Here is a 15,995-nt window from a genome sequence, read left to right as displayed (position 1 = left end):
GGGAGAGCAGAAAGGGTTAAACCTGGCAGGGTAAACGTTTGACCATCTTCACCTTGGATGAATGAAATGTTGTAATGTTATGAACCGAGTTAGTTCAAGTCTTCAACAAACTGAACCTGAGAGTACTCCAAAACTCTCATTAGACTACCAGACTAGTTTTTAGTTTCAGAGTTCTCAGAGCTGTATTTTTAAAACATAATAATAAAATAATGAGCCATCATATGGTCTTCCTGCAGCTTACCGAGTTCACATACACAGTTTAGTTTGGAATGACTACATCACTTTGATTTTGATAGTACTGTGATCATTTATATCTCACTATATGGCACCTGAAAAATTTTTTTTTAGTTTGTACTGTAAATCCTGTGTACATATTGTTAATCTAGTACACCCTAACTTTTCTGGAAGACATTAAAGTCTTTTCACGTGACCATTGGCCATACACATTCAGGTAACACACATGAACCCCTTTAGCATTTTTGAACACATTTTGAACTCATTTTTTACTCTTCAAAAACAACAAAATAGTCTTCCAGGTAAAAAAAAAAGCCTACTTACTCAAGGAGTCTCTGGTGATTGAGCTGGTGGGAAGGAGGCATGCAGCAGCTGCTGAAGATAATCAGCTTCCTGCCGTAATTGTCATCCCCTGGAGAGAACACACGTTCAACCAAGAAACAAGTCAGGCTGCTGCTTGATCTCTTCCACTCTGGGTGGAATAAAGAATCTGAAATGAACTGCGTCGCTTCACTAACCCAAACAACGGGGCTCATTTTTGAATTTCTCAAGCAGGCAAACTGCCAGCACACAAAAGCTAAGGGAAGCAAGGTAAGGTTGCTGCTGGAAGAGGTGTTAGTGAGGCCAGTAGGAGGCACTCACCCTGCGGTCTGTGTGGGTCCTAATGCTCCAGTGTAGTGACGGGGACACTATACTCTAAAAAGATGCTGTTCTTTAGATGAGACATAAAACCGAGGTCCTGACTCTCTGTGGTCATTAAAATCCTAGTGCGTTTCTCAAAAAGAGTAGGAGTGTTACCCCGGCATCCTGGCCAAATTTGCCCTTGGCCTTTACCAATCACGGCCTCCTAATACTCCCCATCTATAAGAGCAGCTTCATCAATCTGTTCTCCTCACTGATAGCTGACGTGTTGTGAGTGTACTGGTGCACTATGGCTGCTGTCACATCATTCTTGTTGGGGCTACACATTGGTGTTGGTGGAGGGGAGTCCCTACAACCATTAAGTGCTTTAAGTAGTGTTCAGAAAAGCTCTATATTATTATTATTATTATTATTATTATTATTATTATTATTATTATTATTATTATTATTAAAAGGCATGATATATTGTAAGGTTTTTAAGAGGCTGCTGAGTTTTTTCGATACGATGACAAAAGCACACTAATCATCTGGTGAAGAAAACTGGATCAACATCTAGTTAAATCTATAATGTCCAGATGTACAACATACAGAAACCCCTAGATGTCTCTCACTGAGTACTGCTCAGATCAGAGGTGTCAAACACATGGCCGGTGGACTGGGTCTGGGCTGCTAAGCCCATTTGTTCATTTATTTGAGAGATAAAAATAAAAAAGCTCAGTTTTGCTTGAACAGCAGTACAGTAGATGGTAAAACTATGACTCAAGCAAATGCAAGCAGTATGATTAAACTCAGTCAGGCATCATTACACGGTAGAATAACAAAGTCATGTCTGACTGTTAGATGTTACTGCAAAACACTTAGTTTGGCACATTTTTTCATTTGTTTAAAATGACTGACTACTGTCCAGCCATTTACTTTAATGTACCAGTGACTTGCAGAATCCCATGTCGTGCCACATCATAATAAGGGTGATTGTAGTCAAACGCTGCTCCTGATATGGATCCTGGACTCTCTCCTAGTTGCTCTTGCTCTTCCTCTTCTTTCTGTAACTCTGTGGACAGAAGAAACAGAAAGAGGAGATCAGCACAAGCTGACATAACATCAGCATTCATGAAAGATAAGCTTATCCAATGATTTGCAAAAGGCTGAAGGTTTAAAGGTTACATTCACTGAATATCTAATCCCAGACCTTGATATAATTTTGGGACTTGCTGCAGATCAGTATTCAAAAGTAAATGACACAATAATGTCACACATACAGATAAGGCTGACTCTAGGGTTATGGTTAGTATTACAGTACTTCTAGGGTTGGGGGTAGGTTTGGAACTATGGATAGGACAAGCACAAAAGCTTAGAGCTGGAAGAAGGATTTAAGGCGAGACTGAAGATACTGTGATGACCAGGTGTGGACTTTAGAGTTAGGGTTATGGCTAGGGTTTATGTAGGTGATTCATTATTTTTTCAAGGTAGTACACAACTTGGGTTTAATGACCCTTAAATAACTAATTACAGATTTATTTATTTTTGTAATTGTCAGGAATGAGCACATACTGTAAGGCACACTATAAACACAAGGTACACTTTAAGAAAAGGAATTACAAAAGAAAACAGCATACATACAGCAATGGTCCCTCGAATTTTTAATGGCCTGTGCGCGCAAAAAAAGTTGTGCAATTTTTTCTCCAGTATCAAAAACGTATGCGCTAAATTGAGTGTATGTAAAATTGTAAACCTGAAATTATTTTTTGTTAATATACTCATTCTCATAGAAGCATAGAGATCCATAAGACCGCGATTGTTTTATTATTAGAATTTTTTTTTTTAATTTTTTGTGCGGAATTCAATTTCCTGTGTGCGCTGATTTCATAACCTGTGTGGGTGTGCGCGCACACGCACAGCTTAGAGGGGACATTAATATTGTAAGTATAGGTGAGATTTGATTGGAAGAACTGGAGAGTGGTGTTATTTGTGTTTCCAAAATCACAGCTTGTGAAAAATGGGCTGTGACCCAAAGCTGAAAGAATGTTGGCCTATTCCTATTCCTGTTTGGATTTGATAACAATACACTGTTATCAGCCTCCACGAAACAGTTATTAGTATCAGTAGCCTTTATCTTTACATGCCACCTGTTTTTTCCTTGCAACAATTGTTCTCATAAAACAGTTCAGAAAACATATAAAACATTTTGTTCTGAGAATGCCTTTTTTTAAGTGACTCACTTCCTTATCCAAAACCAGTCATCACCAGAAGTCAGAGAAGTTATTTATAGGAGTGAGGAGTCAGTCAAAATGCTACAAATCTCAAATTAATTCCAGCTGGGTACAGGGCCTGCAAAAATGTCTTATATTCATCAATATTAATGTACCTTAGGTAAATGAATATGGATGAATCACAAGAACACTGCTGATATTTAATTGCAAACCTAGTGTTCTTTTCACAGATCTAAGGTGTTACAAATGTAACAGAATTCTACTTTAAAATTAATTTTGGCAGCCTGAGAATCAGTAAGAGAAACTTTACAACAGTGAGATTTTTTTATAACGTCACATTTTTCAGAGACAGAAAAGGCTACAAACCTTAAGTATCAAACTGTCCTTCAGGTACAACAAGCACACTGATATTTGCGCTTCCTAATCTCTTGTTTGGTTCTAATTTGATTGATTGCACAAAAAAAAATATTTATTTCCAGGTTTCAAAGTGATTTATAGGTTGTGTATCTCGAATCCCCCTTATCTTTCATACAATGAACAGCATAAGACAAGGACAATGTTAAATATGTCCTATTGGAAATGATTATATTGTCTCAGTAACTGAGGCCCACAGATAGAACCCTCTGGGGCCGAGAATTCAGCACTTGTATATACAAAACAAACTTTTAATCTAGGTTCAAATAAAAACAGTATAATCGGAAAAGCTTTACTTAATTTCCAAACATTTTTTTTCAAAAACACAATTTAAAAGTACAAAAATAACCATTCCCTACCATTACAGATGTTGGAAGTAACTTTTGCGGTGCCATAAGAATCTAGGGACAATAATCAAACATCTAGCTACTGTCAACATTTTCAATTCTCTGGAGCTTCAAAGCAAGAAAGGAACTGAAATGTTCTTGAGTTGTTTTGGGTCTGAGACACATTGACAAAAGAAAACATCTGGTTTACCTAGGTTAATTAAGTTCTCGCTGAATCATTACCAGTGACTAACAGTCCAGGAACAGACAAAGGGGTTAGAAAGGGACAGCCAGCAAGACAAGGGAAGAGGAGAAGAGACAGATCCAGGGGGGAGGTCCTTATGTAGATTTAACACCAGATTCGAGATGAGTATTTGAACCATTCCGTACCTTTATGAAATTGATTTTTCTGTATAACGAATTGAATTAATTATGAGATTATAATTGGGAAACATAGGAGAATGGACATGCCATGTCCTTTGTGATCTTGTCTTTCTACTTAGTGACAAGTCTTGAGTAATAATGGCATTATGGAGGTGGTATCCCAATGTAAATCCCATCTTTAAGTCTATGTGGTGAGACCAGACTTTCTTCAAGTGGAAAACACAGGAGTGTTAGTGTTCAAACGGATTGTGAACACAAACAAACAAAACATGTCAACAGCACGTCTCCTACAGATCTTATACTGTAGATTAAAAAAATTAATATGCAATCACTTCCCCTTCCATTAATTTAGAATTTAAGAATACAATCTATCCTAATAACTTCAGGAGGACAAAGGAATATAAAAAAAATTATAGTACTGTACCTTCAATCTAAGGTTACAAACAGTAATTGAAAGTAATTCCTGTTCAAAATGCCACAGGTCATTCAACAGCTAAGGAACTCTAATTTATCATCTCCATTTGGTCTTCAAACTCCTGGGTAGGATACCAAAACCCATTTTTGCTGTGATGAAACTACATGACAAAAGGGAAAGGTTGCATATTTTGTGTTTAGGATGTTTATCTCATAAAGCCAGCAAGGAAGGCAAGGTAAGAAATTTACAGTAGTGCGATCCGTTTCGCTTTTTAGTAAATACAATTCTCAAGACGGAAATTTATACAGAATGCAATAATTGGTTTGGATTGATTTGTGGTTATAAAAGTATGTCTTTCAGCAGAACTGAAAGAAGCCTGCTGCAATGACCAGATTGCATCACCGACTCAAACACTTTTACTCTTGCTGTCTCTAATCTGGTTCACTCTACATGCATTTTTGCAAATGCACCTGAGAGACAAGTATGTTCATATTAATACATTGTCTTAGAATGGAGAATGTCATAACATACAAGAACACAGAACCCCAAATATACTAATAATGATAATGATAATAATGTTTCTTTATTAGCCCTATACAATTTCTTGCATTAGGAATTCGTCTTTTCAAATACCCCAGCTTTTCTCCATGGAGACACAGACACACAGACAGGGAGAGAAGCCTGGGGTCAGAGCGCAGGGTCAGCCATTGTACGGCGCCCCTGGAGCAGTTGGGGTTAAGGGCCTTGCTCAGGGGCCCAACGGAGTTGGATTCCTCTGCCGGCCGCAGGATTTGAACCGGCAACCTTCCAGTCACAGGCGCAGATCCTGAGCCCCAGAGCCACCGCTCCGCCCTAAGATAACTGAGAAGTAATAATGTGTAAAATTTCAAAGAAACATGTCTATAACACCTCAATTGCTGAAAATCTCATTTACAAAGTATGAAGTAAACCTAATTTTTGCAGATTAAAACGTAAAAAATTCAATAGCAGCAAAACGTAGATGCCAACTATTTTTCAAGAATGAATGAATTAACAAGCAGAACAGCAAAAAAAAAACTTTAAGACATCTTTAAGCCTCTATTGGCAGAGTCTTTGGAATTTTGGGAGCAGTCTAACCAGAAAATCAGCATGCCCCTCATTCACAATTTAAAAAGGGATACATTTTGAAGGTAAGTTATTCATGTATTGTTACAGAAGCTTTTACCTTTCAACTCTCCGTGATTATCAGATAAGATTAGTTCCTTGCGTCTCACTTCCGTATGAGCTGTGAAAGGCATCTTGGTAAAATGGTGCCCAACCCTGTCCCTGAGGATATAACCACACCATTTTCCACAGACCTACACCTTTCAGGTAAGACTATATCTGGAAACAGAGTATTAGTCTCTCACAGACTAAATGATTTTGGCCGAGTGTTTGGCTCTTCCTGAATCTCATGCTCTTTTATTCCTGGCTTTTCTGATCTCTATGCTCTCAATTTTTAAAAAAAGAAGAGGAAATGAAAGCCAATTATTCCTCCAAAGAGCTGAACTAGTTCAGTGGTGCACTTTTTGTGTGCCACCAACATTCCTTTTAGAGTCAGCATAGGAATGCTGGTATCTTGTCTGTGTTGTTTTTATCTGGGCTGCACTGGGACAAATTCCAGTCAACTTTGTTGACATGGCAATAAAGTATTGAAATATTGAATTAAATCTCGAAGTTAAAACCCAGTGGAAAGAAAGCCTTCTTCCAAGTCAAGAACTGGGCTGTTCTTGGGTCCCTTCTTTGAGAGTGCTTACCACAGCTTCTGTTGAGTCAGCTTCGGACACGGTGTCGTGTATTGGAAATAAAATTAAAATAAAGCAAAAGCAGATGAGGAATTCTTTAATTCAGAAAAGTTAGGTTGCTTCAGCATCCCTACTCGTAAATCCCTGCCAACGTTTTATCTTTTTATCTTGATCTCTGTTCAGAGAATTACCACATTCTAGCCTGATCTCGTGAGATCTCAGAACCAGAATGAACCAGTTTTCATTCCAACAGAAGAATTAAGAAAGCATGTGGTTTTGATAATTTGGCTCATCCGACCAGATGCTTTGTCAGCTCTCTTCTCACAGGTTGAATGTTTCAGTGACCTTGTGGGATTTAACCAATGAACACTTGCAGTACTAATGGCATTTCTTATAAGGCTGTTTGAAAGTGTCAATCACACCTGTGTCTACATAACATTAATTGAATAAACAATAACAGTTTTTATAAATCTATAGGGGATTAAAAGTTCCAAGTTTTACACCCAAGTTGAAACAGAATTCTGCACATCATATTTCCTGGAAACTCTGCACATGAAGGAGATTATTTGTGAGACTAAGCTTTGAATGTACACCAGAAAGCAGTAAAAATCAATCAACTGGATCAATGTAGAGCTCAAGAAATGTAGTTAAGAACAAAGTTGGAATGAAAACAAGAAAAAACAATGATAAGGACAAGGACTGGAAAACACTGCTGTAAGGAAAAACAGGCTGCTTGTGTAAGGGGTGCTCATGGACCAGTTAGCTGATTCTCCTCCCTCTGGACCAGACTTTCCAAACCACGTGAAGTACTGTAGGAGGTAGCATGCTCTGTCTACACTGCTTTTCTGCTTCATCAGTCTAAGTGATGATAAAGTCTGTAGCTCAGAAAGAATTTATTTTATTCAATTTACTATGCCCCCCTGCCACATGTCCCATGCCTAATACCAACTATGTGAGCAGGAGCTGCACCAATGGAGAAGCACTGATTGCACACTTCCTGCCGAGAATGGACACCAGGGGGTACCTTACCTATTTCAGCCATCTTCTCCAGGTCTGCCCCAGTAACCATCATTCTGTCACTGCGGAGGTCAGCAGAGGCCTTCTCTTTCTGCTCGTCGACACTGAAAATAGTCACTACATCAAATTAACATTTGAGATCTAACAAATATAAATGTGCTCCTTTCACACGAAAAGCTCCTTCTGGGATTTCATTTGCTTTGCAAAATATATTAAGAAAAGTGAAATGGAACATCTGGCAATGCAGAGGAAGTCAAGGAATCAACCTTCCAGTACGTTGTAGTGAGAACTTTCTGAGCGGTGCTGATGCTCAGTATGTCAGCTATGTGAAATGTGATCTTTGGTTCACCACGATGATGCAGAAATGTTTTTTTTTTAATGGAACTAGTGCATGAATTCCTTTGTATACCTCCTACTTCCCTTAATCAACAGCTACAGTATTGGGAAATCTCTACATCCTAATAAAGAGAAACCTGTGAAGTGCTATCAGATTTTTAAATATATTTTATTGTTGTATGTATGTCTCAAAAGTAATCTGCTTGTATCTAAATCTTCAAACAGTATTATGTGTTGTTAACTACATTATCAGAAATAAAAATATAATATAAAATTGTGCTCAACTGAATGAATAAGAACGACAACAATATCAAGTTGATTTGGCTGGCAGGATGCGTTTCATCTGTATCTTGTATAATAAGATTGCCCTCAACATAATAATAATAATCATTGTCCCCGATTTCTTGGTCTTGCATAGGTTCATATTCCACATGTAACACTGCAAGGTGAACACAAGACTTCTTGGCCAACTTGTACAGATGGAAAGGCAATAATTAGCTCATGAGGAACAGTGACATCCAAGAACCAGATGCGTTGCGAATGTGGAAAGAACATTTAATTATAAGAGGTTTTGGCTCAACTAACTTGGTTAAGAGGTAGCCTCCTGGCCAAAGGATGAGGCCTATTCAGAATGAGGAGTTAATCAAGGGCTAGTTGCAAAGGTGGAGATAGGGTGGAGGCAGGAGGAATCCAATGATAATACCAGAGAGGTGTGTGCAAGATTGATATCTACTGTATATAGAGCAAACCTTTCAAACTTCAGTCAAGAGCTTCAGTTTCACAAGGAATAATGACATCCAAGAATTTGATGTTTTGTAAATATTTATTGAGTGTTTATATATATAATAATATTACAAATGGGTTATACAAATGTAAGCCAAATAATTAATAAGCAAAATGAAAATGATATGTCCCAGACTGTAAAGATATGCCAAGGATATACCCAAGCATTTGGTATACTTAAGTGGTACTTGAGGTCTTGTCTTTGTTCTCTGGCACAGCTATGGCAAAAGACTAATCCCAGAGGCACACTGGGATAAACAAAATCATTTAACAACTACAATAGCACACACTTATAACACAGGCCTATTTTCTGACCAAACAGAAAAACCTAGACTGTTACCTAGCATAACAAATCATATATAATGGCCAAGAGGCCAACAAGAGATAAATCTGCATCCTAAATAAAACAGGATGTAACATAGAGTTATAATATAACTTCCTGTAAATTAAGATGCTTTAGAATTTGATGGGACTCCATCACCCTATTCTAAATCAGTATAAATAAAACAGGATATAAACCACAGTTACAGTATCTCTTCCTGCAAAACACCCAAAAAGGAACAGGTGAACCCCAAAACCACCAATGTAGAAAGAGAAATGGAAGGAAGGAATAACCAGGCACAGTATAGAAATGTCTACTTTTTGTTGTTATTGTAGTGTACACATTAAACGCTTTAGGATGTACAGTATGCTGACTGAGAGGCAGGACGCCAGACACGCATGGAATCAATCAGATTGCAGCAAGAGCTGAGAGCAAAGTACCCAGGACTGCTCAAACCCCCGAATAAAGAGTGAACCCCAACACCACCAATAGAGAAACAGGCAGAAGGGACATGGAGTATGGTCATTACGTTAAAGAAGAAGGCAGACATTAATAGATGTGGGATGCCTGCTACCTGCACCAGAGGTAGGAAACCAAACAAGCCCAGGGCTGAGGAGCTGGTATCAGGAGCAGCAGGGGCCAAGAGGAAGAAACTCGAGGCTGAATTGGACACTGGAAATAGTGTAAACTTTAGGACACCTGCTGACCGAGCCACACACATCTGTGGTCAAGGAGGTGGCACCTCGAGTATCAGTGGCCAAGAGGGAGGAACCCGGGATTGGGTTGGATGCCAGGGAACAGAAGCAGAAGAATGATTCTAGATTAAATGAAAGGACGAAAGGAAGAAGAAGTGGGGATTGAAATTCTGAAGAGCATGGCCCTATATAGACGAATAATGCATGAGGCGAATGTGAGACAAGTACCATATTTTCTCTCATTCTTGTTTTGCTTTCTTGCCTGTTGTTTAGAACATGGTCCACATATAGAATGCAACAAATACGCAAGAGTGTGCAAGAGTAAACTATAGCGAAAGTCTGTAATGTTTGTGATTTTAAAACAGCTGGGTGAGACTGGCTTGTCTCTCATTATCCCTCCCCATCATCAGCTATGACCTTCTATTTATTACTAGATACTGTGAATATCCATCTCCTTAACTATATCCATTAAAGGTCACACAAAAAGACCAGATCAAGCTATTACTAGGACAATTAATTCCTGGACAATTGATGAAACATTTGTGGAGGTACTTAGCTATTTCAAATCAATTGTTAACACACTCTTAGCTTGCTGGTGGTATTTGTAGGCCTGAAAAACATAAAAGAATATTGTTTGTATAAGCATTTTATTAACTCTGAGCACTCACTCTACAGATGGGGGGCTTACCACTTTGTTCAATATTCAAACGGCTCACGGGGAACTTCTGCAGATTTACAAATTTACAGCACAACCAAAGGAAGTTGATCTTCCTTTAATGTAACATTTTCTGCTCTTTTGAGATAACGTTCAGCCTGATGACAGGCTGTGCCAAACTCCAGTCTGGACTCTGTCGAGCAGCTACAAAAACAGAATGAGGTATGCTGCTTAACATGAATGGCAAAATAGACTAACGATGATAAGATTCAGCACACAACGCATATGTTTAAAGATAAAATATCTACTTAATGTCTCACAGCCTTTCCTTGTTAGAGAATTTTTGTGTATCATCTATGAAATGTAGAGATTTGTTAGAAAAATCTATTTAATAACCCGTGAATTACTGATATTGTAAGAACACTCTTGCTTTATTGCATCTGTATCTGAAATCAAAGTAAAATATAGTATTAAATTCAATTTTGATTTTCTTAAGAGACAAACACCATACAATACTCATTAGAGAATGATGAGTGCTACACTGACTTACATTGAGTGATTCCTGGAGAGGTCTCTGATGGATAAGGTCACTCAATAATCCACAAAACGTGCACTGAGCTAATATTTATTAAAATAATACACAGATTTTCTTTCTGTAGTGCCACTGAATAACACGAGCAGCATTTGTCTACACAAATATGCTGTGCTTCCTAATGTTCTTATGCTTGTGTTTTCTACAGTTACTGGCTGTTTTAAGTGCGATACCCCTGTTATTCTGTTCTGTTGACGAACTATCAGCACCGGAATTCAGACTATGATGACTATGTAATGTACTATGTAATGGAAGCTACACTGTATACAGTCCTTTGGAAAAAGTATTCACTCTAATGATGTCCCATTTCGTTGCCTCGCGAAGTGAAATCTCAACAAAAAAGAAATATAAAAAACTAAAATATTTTTTCTTACATAAGTACTTAATTTGTTATGGCAAATCTAAATTAGTTAAGGTGCACAAAATGGAAAGTCACGCAATGGTTTGTATGCCCTCTGTGTACAAGAGAAGTCGTTCACATGATTTCAAAGCAAATACACCTGCCTCCATATGGTACAGTATTGTACCTCAGTCCGGTAGTGAATTTGCAGCAGAGATTCAACTACAGTATGAAGACTAAGATAATTTTCAACACAACTCAGCGATAGTTCTAGAAAGGTACAGGTGAGAAGGATACTTTTTATAGCCAGAGTTTAATGGCCGAGAAAGGAGAAAATATCCACGAGTCAACAATATTCGGATTATTCCACAAAAGGGGAAAGGGAAAGGAACACTGTGAATGTAGAATGAAAACTAGCCTAATGCAGTACATACAGTACCTAACTTTGGCAAAAGTATCCGCCAGGACACAAAAATCATTAACTGTTTTAAACACGAACACAATACACACCTAGATTCTGCACTTTCAAAATACTGTAGAAAGAGCGTACATAATGCACTTCTCATACTTGGGAAGACATGTTTTGCATGTCTCCTTTCACGTTGACGCCTGTGTAAAACACCGAAACAAACGCCACGGAGCCTAGTTTATCCAGATAGCATACGAAATTGAAAGAAACCAATGGAATACTAGGACCGAGCTTCCCACACGCTTTTTAGCCTACAGATGATAATTACAATAAATCAGCAAAACAACTTTTCCTACCTTTTTCTCTCAAAGCGTGGTTAAAAGTGACTTGATACAGTTTTGTGTTCTTAGAAACAATTGCATATCATAGGAATACAATTCTTTCAACACGTCATAAAATCGAAAACGTGTTCTTGTAAGAAAAAAAATCCGCTTTCCTCTTCCTTGTAGTCTGGTAATTAAAGAGGAGGAGCAAGTTTGCAAATCACCCTTGAGGTAAACATTCCACAAGTGAGGGAGCCGAAACAATTCCATTGGTTTTACCAAACGCTGAATGTTTATTTTTTAAAATTTGTCACCCCATGTTAAACATTTCGCGGAAATATTCGTTTATTATAACTAAAGCCCATTGAAGTGGACTTCTCTAAAGAACTACGATCTGTACTTTTATTGTGTGTGTTGACTCTTTTCAAGGTGATGGAAGTTACAAGTCAGAAGCATTCTTGCTGTTTTATCTTGTATTTGAGTGCTTAAAGTTATCATATATTATTTCAACAACTGTATACGATCTGCAAAGCATTACACCAGCTAATTGTGTTGCCTATAAAATGTAAACATTGAGGTTACTTGAGTGAAAATGCTGGTGGGTTTTGGGTTCTTTTACTTAGCAGGCTAAACACCACAGGGGGCACTACAGGACAGAAACACAAGAAAAACACTCACAATATTTTCACCACGATTCTGTTATTTGCAGGTGAAGTGTCTGTGTCCTGTGCCAGACCCTGGCACAGGATGAGTATCGAATCTAGAGGTATCAATGCCATGTGTTTATGGCCAGTACCTGGCACGGCATGCACAGCCTGGATCACCAACATTCTGCAACTCGCATACCTACAGTATGTGTAAGGTCCTTCTCCTGTGGCAATGAACTCTACAAGACCACCCAAGGGCTAATCTGGTCCATGGAATGAAATCCCCCTATATAAGGGGTGACCTCGGTCCCTAAGTCAGGTTGAGACACTGTTGTGTCATCTCTTAGATGTTGATTCCCAATGATTCTTCAACAGAATCTGTGGTGGACTCACCCCCTACATCATGTCTCTCCTACAGCTGTTCACAGCAATGGCACAGCTTCACCTCATAAAGCGCACCAAAAGAGAGCAATACAGCTGAGGGGATGAGTCTAATATCACAGCCCAGTGCCGATGTTGAGGGTGTAGATTGTCCAGTCTGCCAGAAGCATTCAAAGACATCAAAGGCTTTGGATCGTGCCAGGTAACATGTCTTAGAGCACCATTTACCATTATGTTAGACTACTGTACTACTCAGATTAGGGGATGAATGCCAAGCCTGCAGAAGCCACATACTGTACCACCACGGCGTAGTGATATAGCTGCCCAATTCCCTCCTAGAGATGCCAGCCGTAGCTCTTATTTTAAGTGTCAACTCTACATAGTCTATAAAACACTCTGTAGAGGTTGATGAAGTTAATCCAGTGAGAGGCAATGGATTAGTGGTGCAGCGCTGTACCTCATCAATGCCAGGGAGTGAGTATAGGACTTTCCTCATCACATTACTCTGAATCCACAAGGAGGTTATCGGTGCAGATGCCCCAGAACCTGAAAAAGATGGCCTTTTCTCACCAGGACCAGGGCTTTCAGCGTGTTCAATGATCGCCAACCCCAGCACTTCCCAGTACTTCTGTACATGAGCCACTTTCCTGAAGAAAAGACTGTGGCAAAGGTGGGCCCATACAGAGGTGTGGCACTGTGATCCTGACAAAAGAAAAACATTTTTAGAAAAAACACCCAAAATGAGGTAGTTGATTTGTATATTTTTGATTGTATAAACACTGGTGTATAAATGGGAGAAAACGGATGCAAATGTTTAAAATCGAAAGAAGGCATAAGCTAAGCAAGCCGTCAGAGTTGCTGTGTGTTGGTGTGCTTGTTTTTAAATGCTGAGGTTGATGACAATGCAGAACTAGGGGAAATAATTTCCTGCTGTTTCTCCAGTTGATTTACTGTGTACCTTCTAACTGGCTTTACAGTACATGTCAGTACTAAAATAATACATTACTCCAGCAAATGAATGCCATTGGCTTGCAGTTCCATTAACATGTGGGGAAGAATTCATGTGAGAGAATAAAAAATAATGACAGGCAAGTCAGAAATCTTGTTGAAGATACAGTGGCAAGCTAGGCCAGATCTGATTCACAGAATGAGAAAACTAGTAGCATATATTAATCAGACCTAGGAAATTACACCTAATCTGTTTGGTGCTAGCCTGGTAATCATGGAGATAGATCACATTAATTATTTGAAGTAATTAGGGTTATTAGTGTCTCAAAATGGGATGAGTCCAAAACATTTACAGCCTACTAACTTTCTCCTCAAAGACATATTGTGCAATTTAGCAACAAGGCTAAGATCATTATTTTTTTAAATGAGAAAATGTTCTAGGGTTGTTCAAATAAAAACTTCGTATATGAAACCGTATTTCTAAGATACCAAACTGGAAACAGCTATGTTCCAGAGTCAAGACTTCCATAAGATTACACTAATCTAGTGTTTTCCAATGAATGTATATTTACAGAAATAATACCCGGCGTGTCTGGTTTTATTCGATGAGTCACGTTTTGGTCAATTGTTTCAGCTGATTCAAGTAATTTATACTTTACTCCCGTGGGAATTCATGCTACGTGTTGGAAAGAATTTCTCTCGTTTCATTTCTGACAGCTAAGTAAATACAAACTCAAGAGAAAGCCTGCCATCCAGTGGACAGATAAGCAAATACACCACAAGCCGAAGGGAAAGTTTGCACAGCTGCAAAACTAAATAAAAATCACCAAGAGAAACTATAAAGGAAATAAAGACGACAGTATTGACTTGGTTGTTTTGTGTTTGTTTTGTTTATAAAGCATACCCACTGCTCTTTAGAAATACTATTTTAGTACTTTTGTCATTCTGTGGCCTGGATTCCATAAAGCCTTTCACCCACTTACCAGTTGCAAATCATAAAAACAGTCAATGTTATGTTGTTGGTTGCCAAAGGCTTCTGGCTATTACACAGTGGAAAACCTGTTTGTTACTGAGGGTACGTTGAGTGTCTGATTAATAATAAAGTAGGCTTACGAATCCTTTCTTTTTTTCCAGAGACGGCTGTGAAGTTTTCTCAAGCTTTGCAAATAAATGAAAATAAAAACAATAAAAGTAACTTCTCAAAGAAGTGGGGAGTCTTAACCATAATAATTCAAGAAGGAAAGCTAATGTTTAAACAATATGGATTTTTATTGTTTTCAGTTATGATACCAGTGCTGGTTTGGTATAATGAAAGAATGCCTTGATACAATCTTAACCTTAAGCAAAAATACAAGGTACTGAAGCTTACTGACCGACAGTTTTGAAAATGTTTTCTTCTTGTCCCATAACAACTTCTATAGAGTTATTATCCTCAATGATCAAACTGGCATTATTGCTGAGACCCAGTGAGGTCAGAAACTAATACTAAGTGACCTCAGATTAAGTCTGTACACACCGGAAGAGTGTCTTTGAAAGAGCACAAAAAGGAAACTGTTAATCCCTTACACCTTCCTTTATACCCGGAAGGACGTTACTTAAAATGGGAAAGACCTTTTAGAACATTTCTCAGAATCTTAACCTCTGAAAGATGTCCAGATGGAAACACCAGAAATAAACAACTGACCGCTATCCAGTTCTGCAAAGAACAGGTGTCATGATATAGCTACAGATTTTTGGCTAGTAATATACAGACACCATTCAGGATCCTTAAGGGTAAAACTCAGAGACAAAAATAGCCAGGTTTATAAAGATTCGTGTGACATAAACCAGCACATTGTTATTGATACGTACAGTACAAGAAGAGAAAATGTATTGTATACAATTATGTGTTAGAGGTGAACTGAAGAAAACAAGCTAAAATCATGATCCATGTATTTAACTACTATATAGCAACTAATCATTTCATTGAACACTCAGGTTGGAAAACTGTATGTTTGTACCTTCCAGGACCACAGAAGTAGGGTTTGACAACCCTCGTCGAGACAGACACATTGATGTGTTTGAATCAACGTGCCATAAAATACAGTATGTTCTGCTGCTTGCACATACTATATACAATTGTATGTTTTTGTATTACTTCTAATTATATTATTATATTT

At 38.2% G+C, this 15,995-nt stretch overlaps 1 protein-coding gene across 3 annotated transcripts in view; it reads right to left on the bottom strand.

Annotated features, from left to right (window-relative positions):
- Positions 1 to 12,077, bottom strand: part of LOC148654769 (rho GTPase-activating protein 8-like) — a 36,595-nt gene extending 24,518 nt beyond the window's left edge. The window contains exons 1-4 of one of the 3 annotated variants that reach the window (XM_088644701.1): positions 11,894 to 12,077; positions 7,418 to 7,522; positions 1,802 to 1,927; positions 559 to 646 (exon numbers count right to left, since the gene is read on the bottom strand). In XM_088644701.1, coding sequence (XP_088500827.1) covers positions 559 to 646; positions 1,802 to 1,927; positions 7,418 to 7,460 — 257 coding nt within the window. In that variant the 5' untranslated portion in view covers positions 7,461 to 7,522; positions 11,894 to 12,077. The remainder of the gene's footprint in view (positions 1 to 558; positions 647 to 1,801; positions 1,928 to 7,417; positions 7,523 to 11,893) is intronic. The other 2 variants (XM_088644700.1, XM_088644702.1) reach the window with 2 other exon arrangements.
- Positions 12,078 to 15,995: the final 3,918 nt, after the last annotated feature.

The sequence above is a fragment of the Lepisosteus platostomus genome, chromosome 9, assembly GCF_059453375.1.
Source record: "Lepisosteus platostomus isolate fLepPlt1 chromosome 9, fLepPlt1.hap1, whole genome shotgun sequence".
Classification (NCBI taxonomy): Eukaryota; Metazoa; Chordata; class Actinopteri; order Semionotiformes; family Lepisosteidae; genus Lepisosteus; species Lepisosteus platostomus.
The sequence above is the reverse complement of the archived record's forward strand: the minus strand, read 5'-3'. Positions and strand labels throughout refer to the sequence as shown.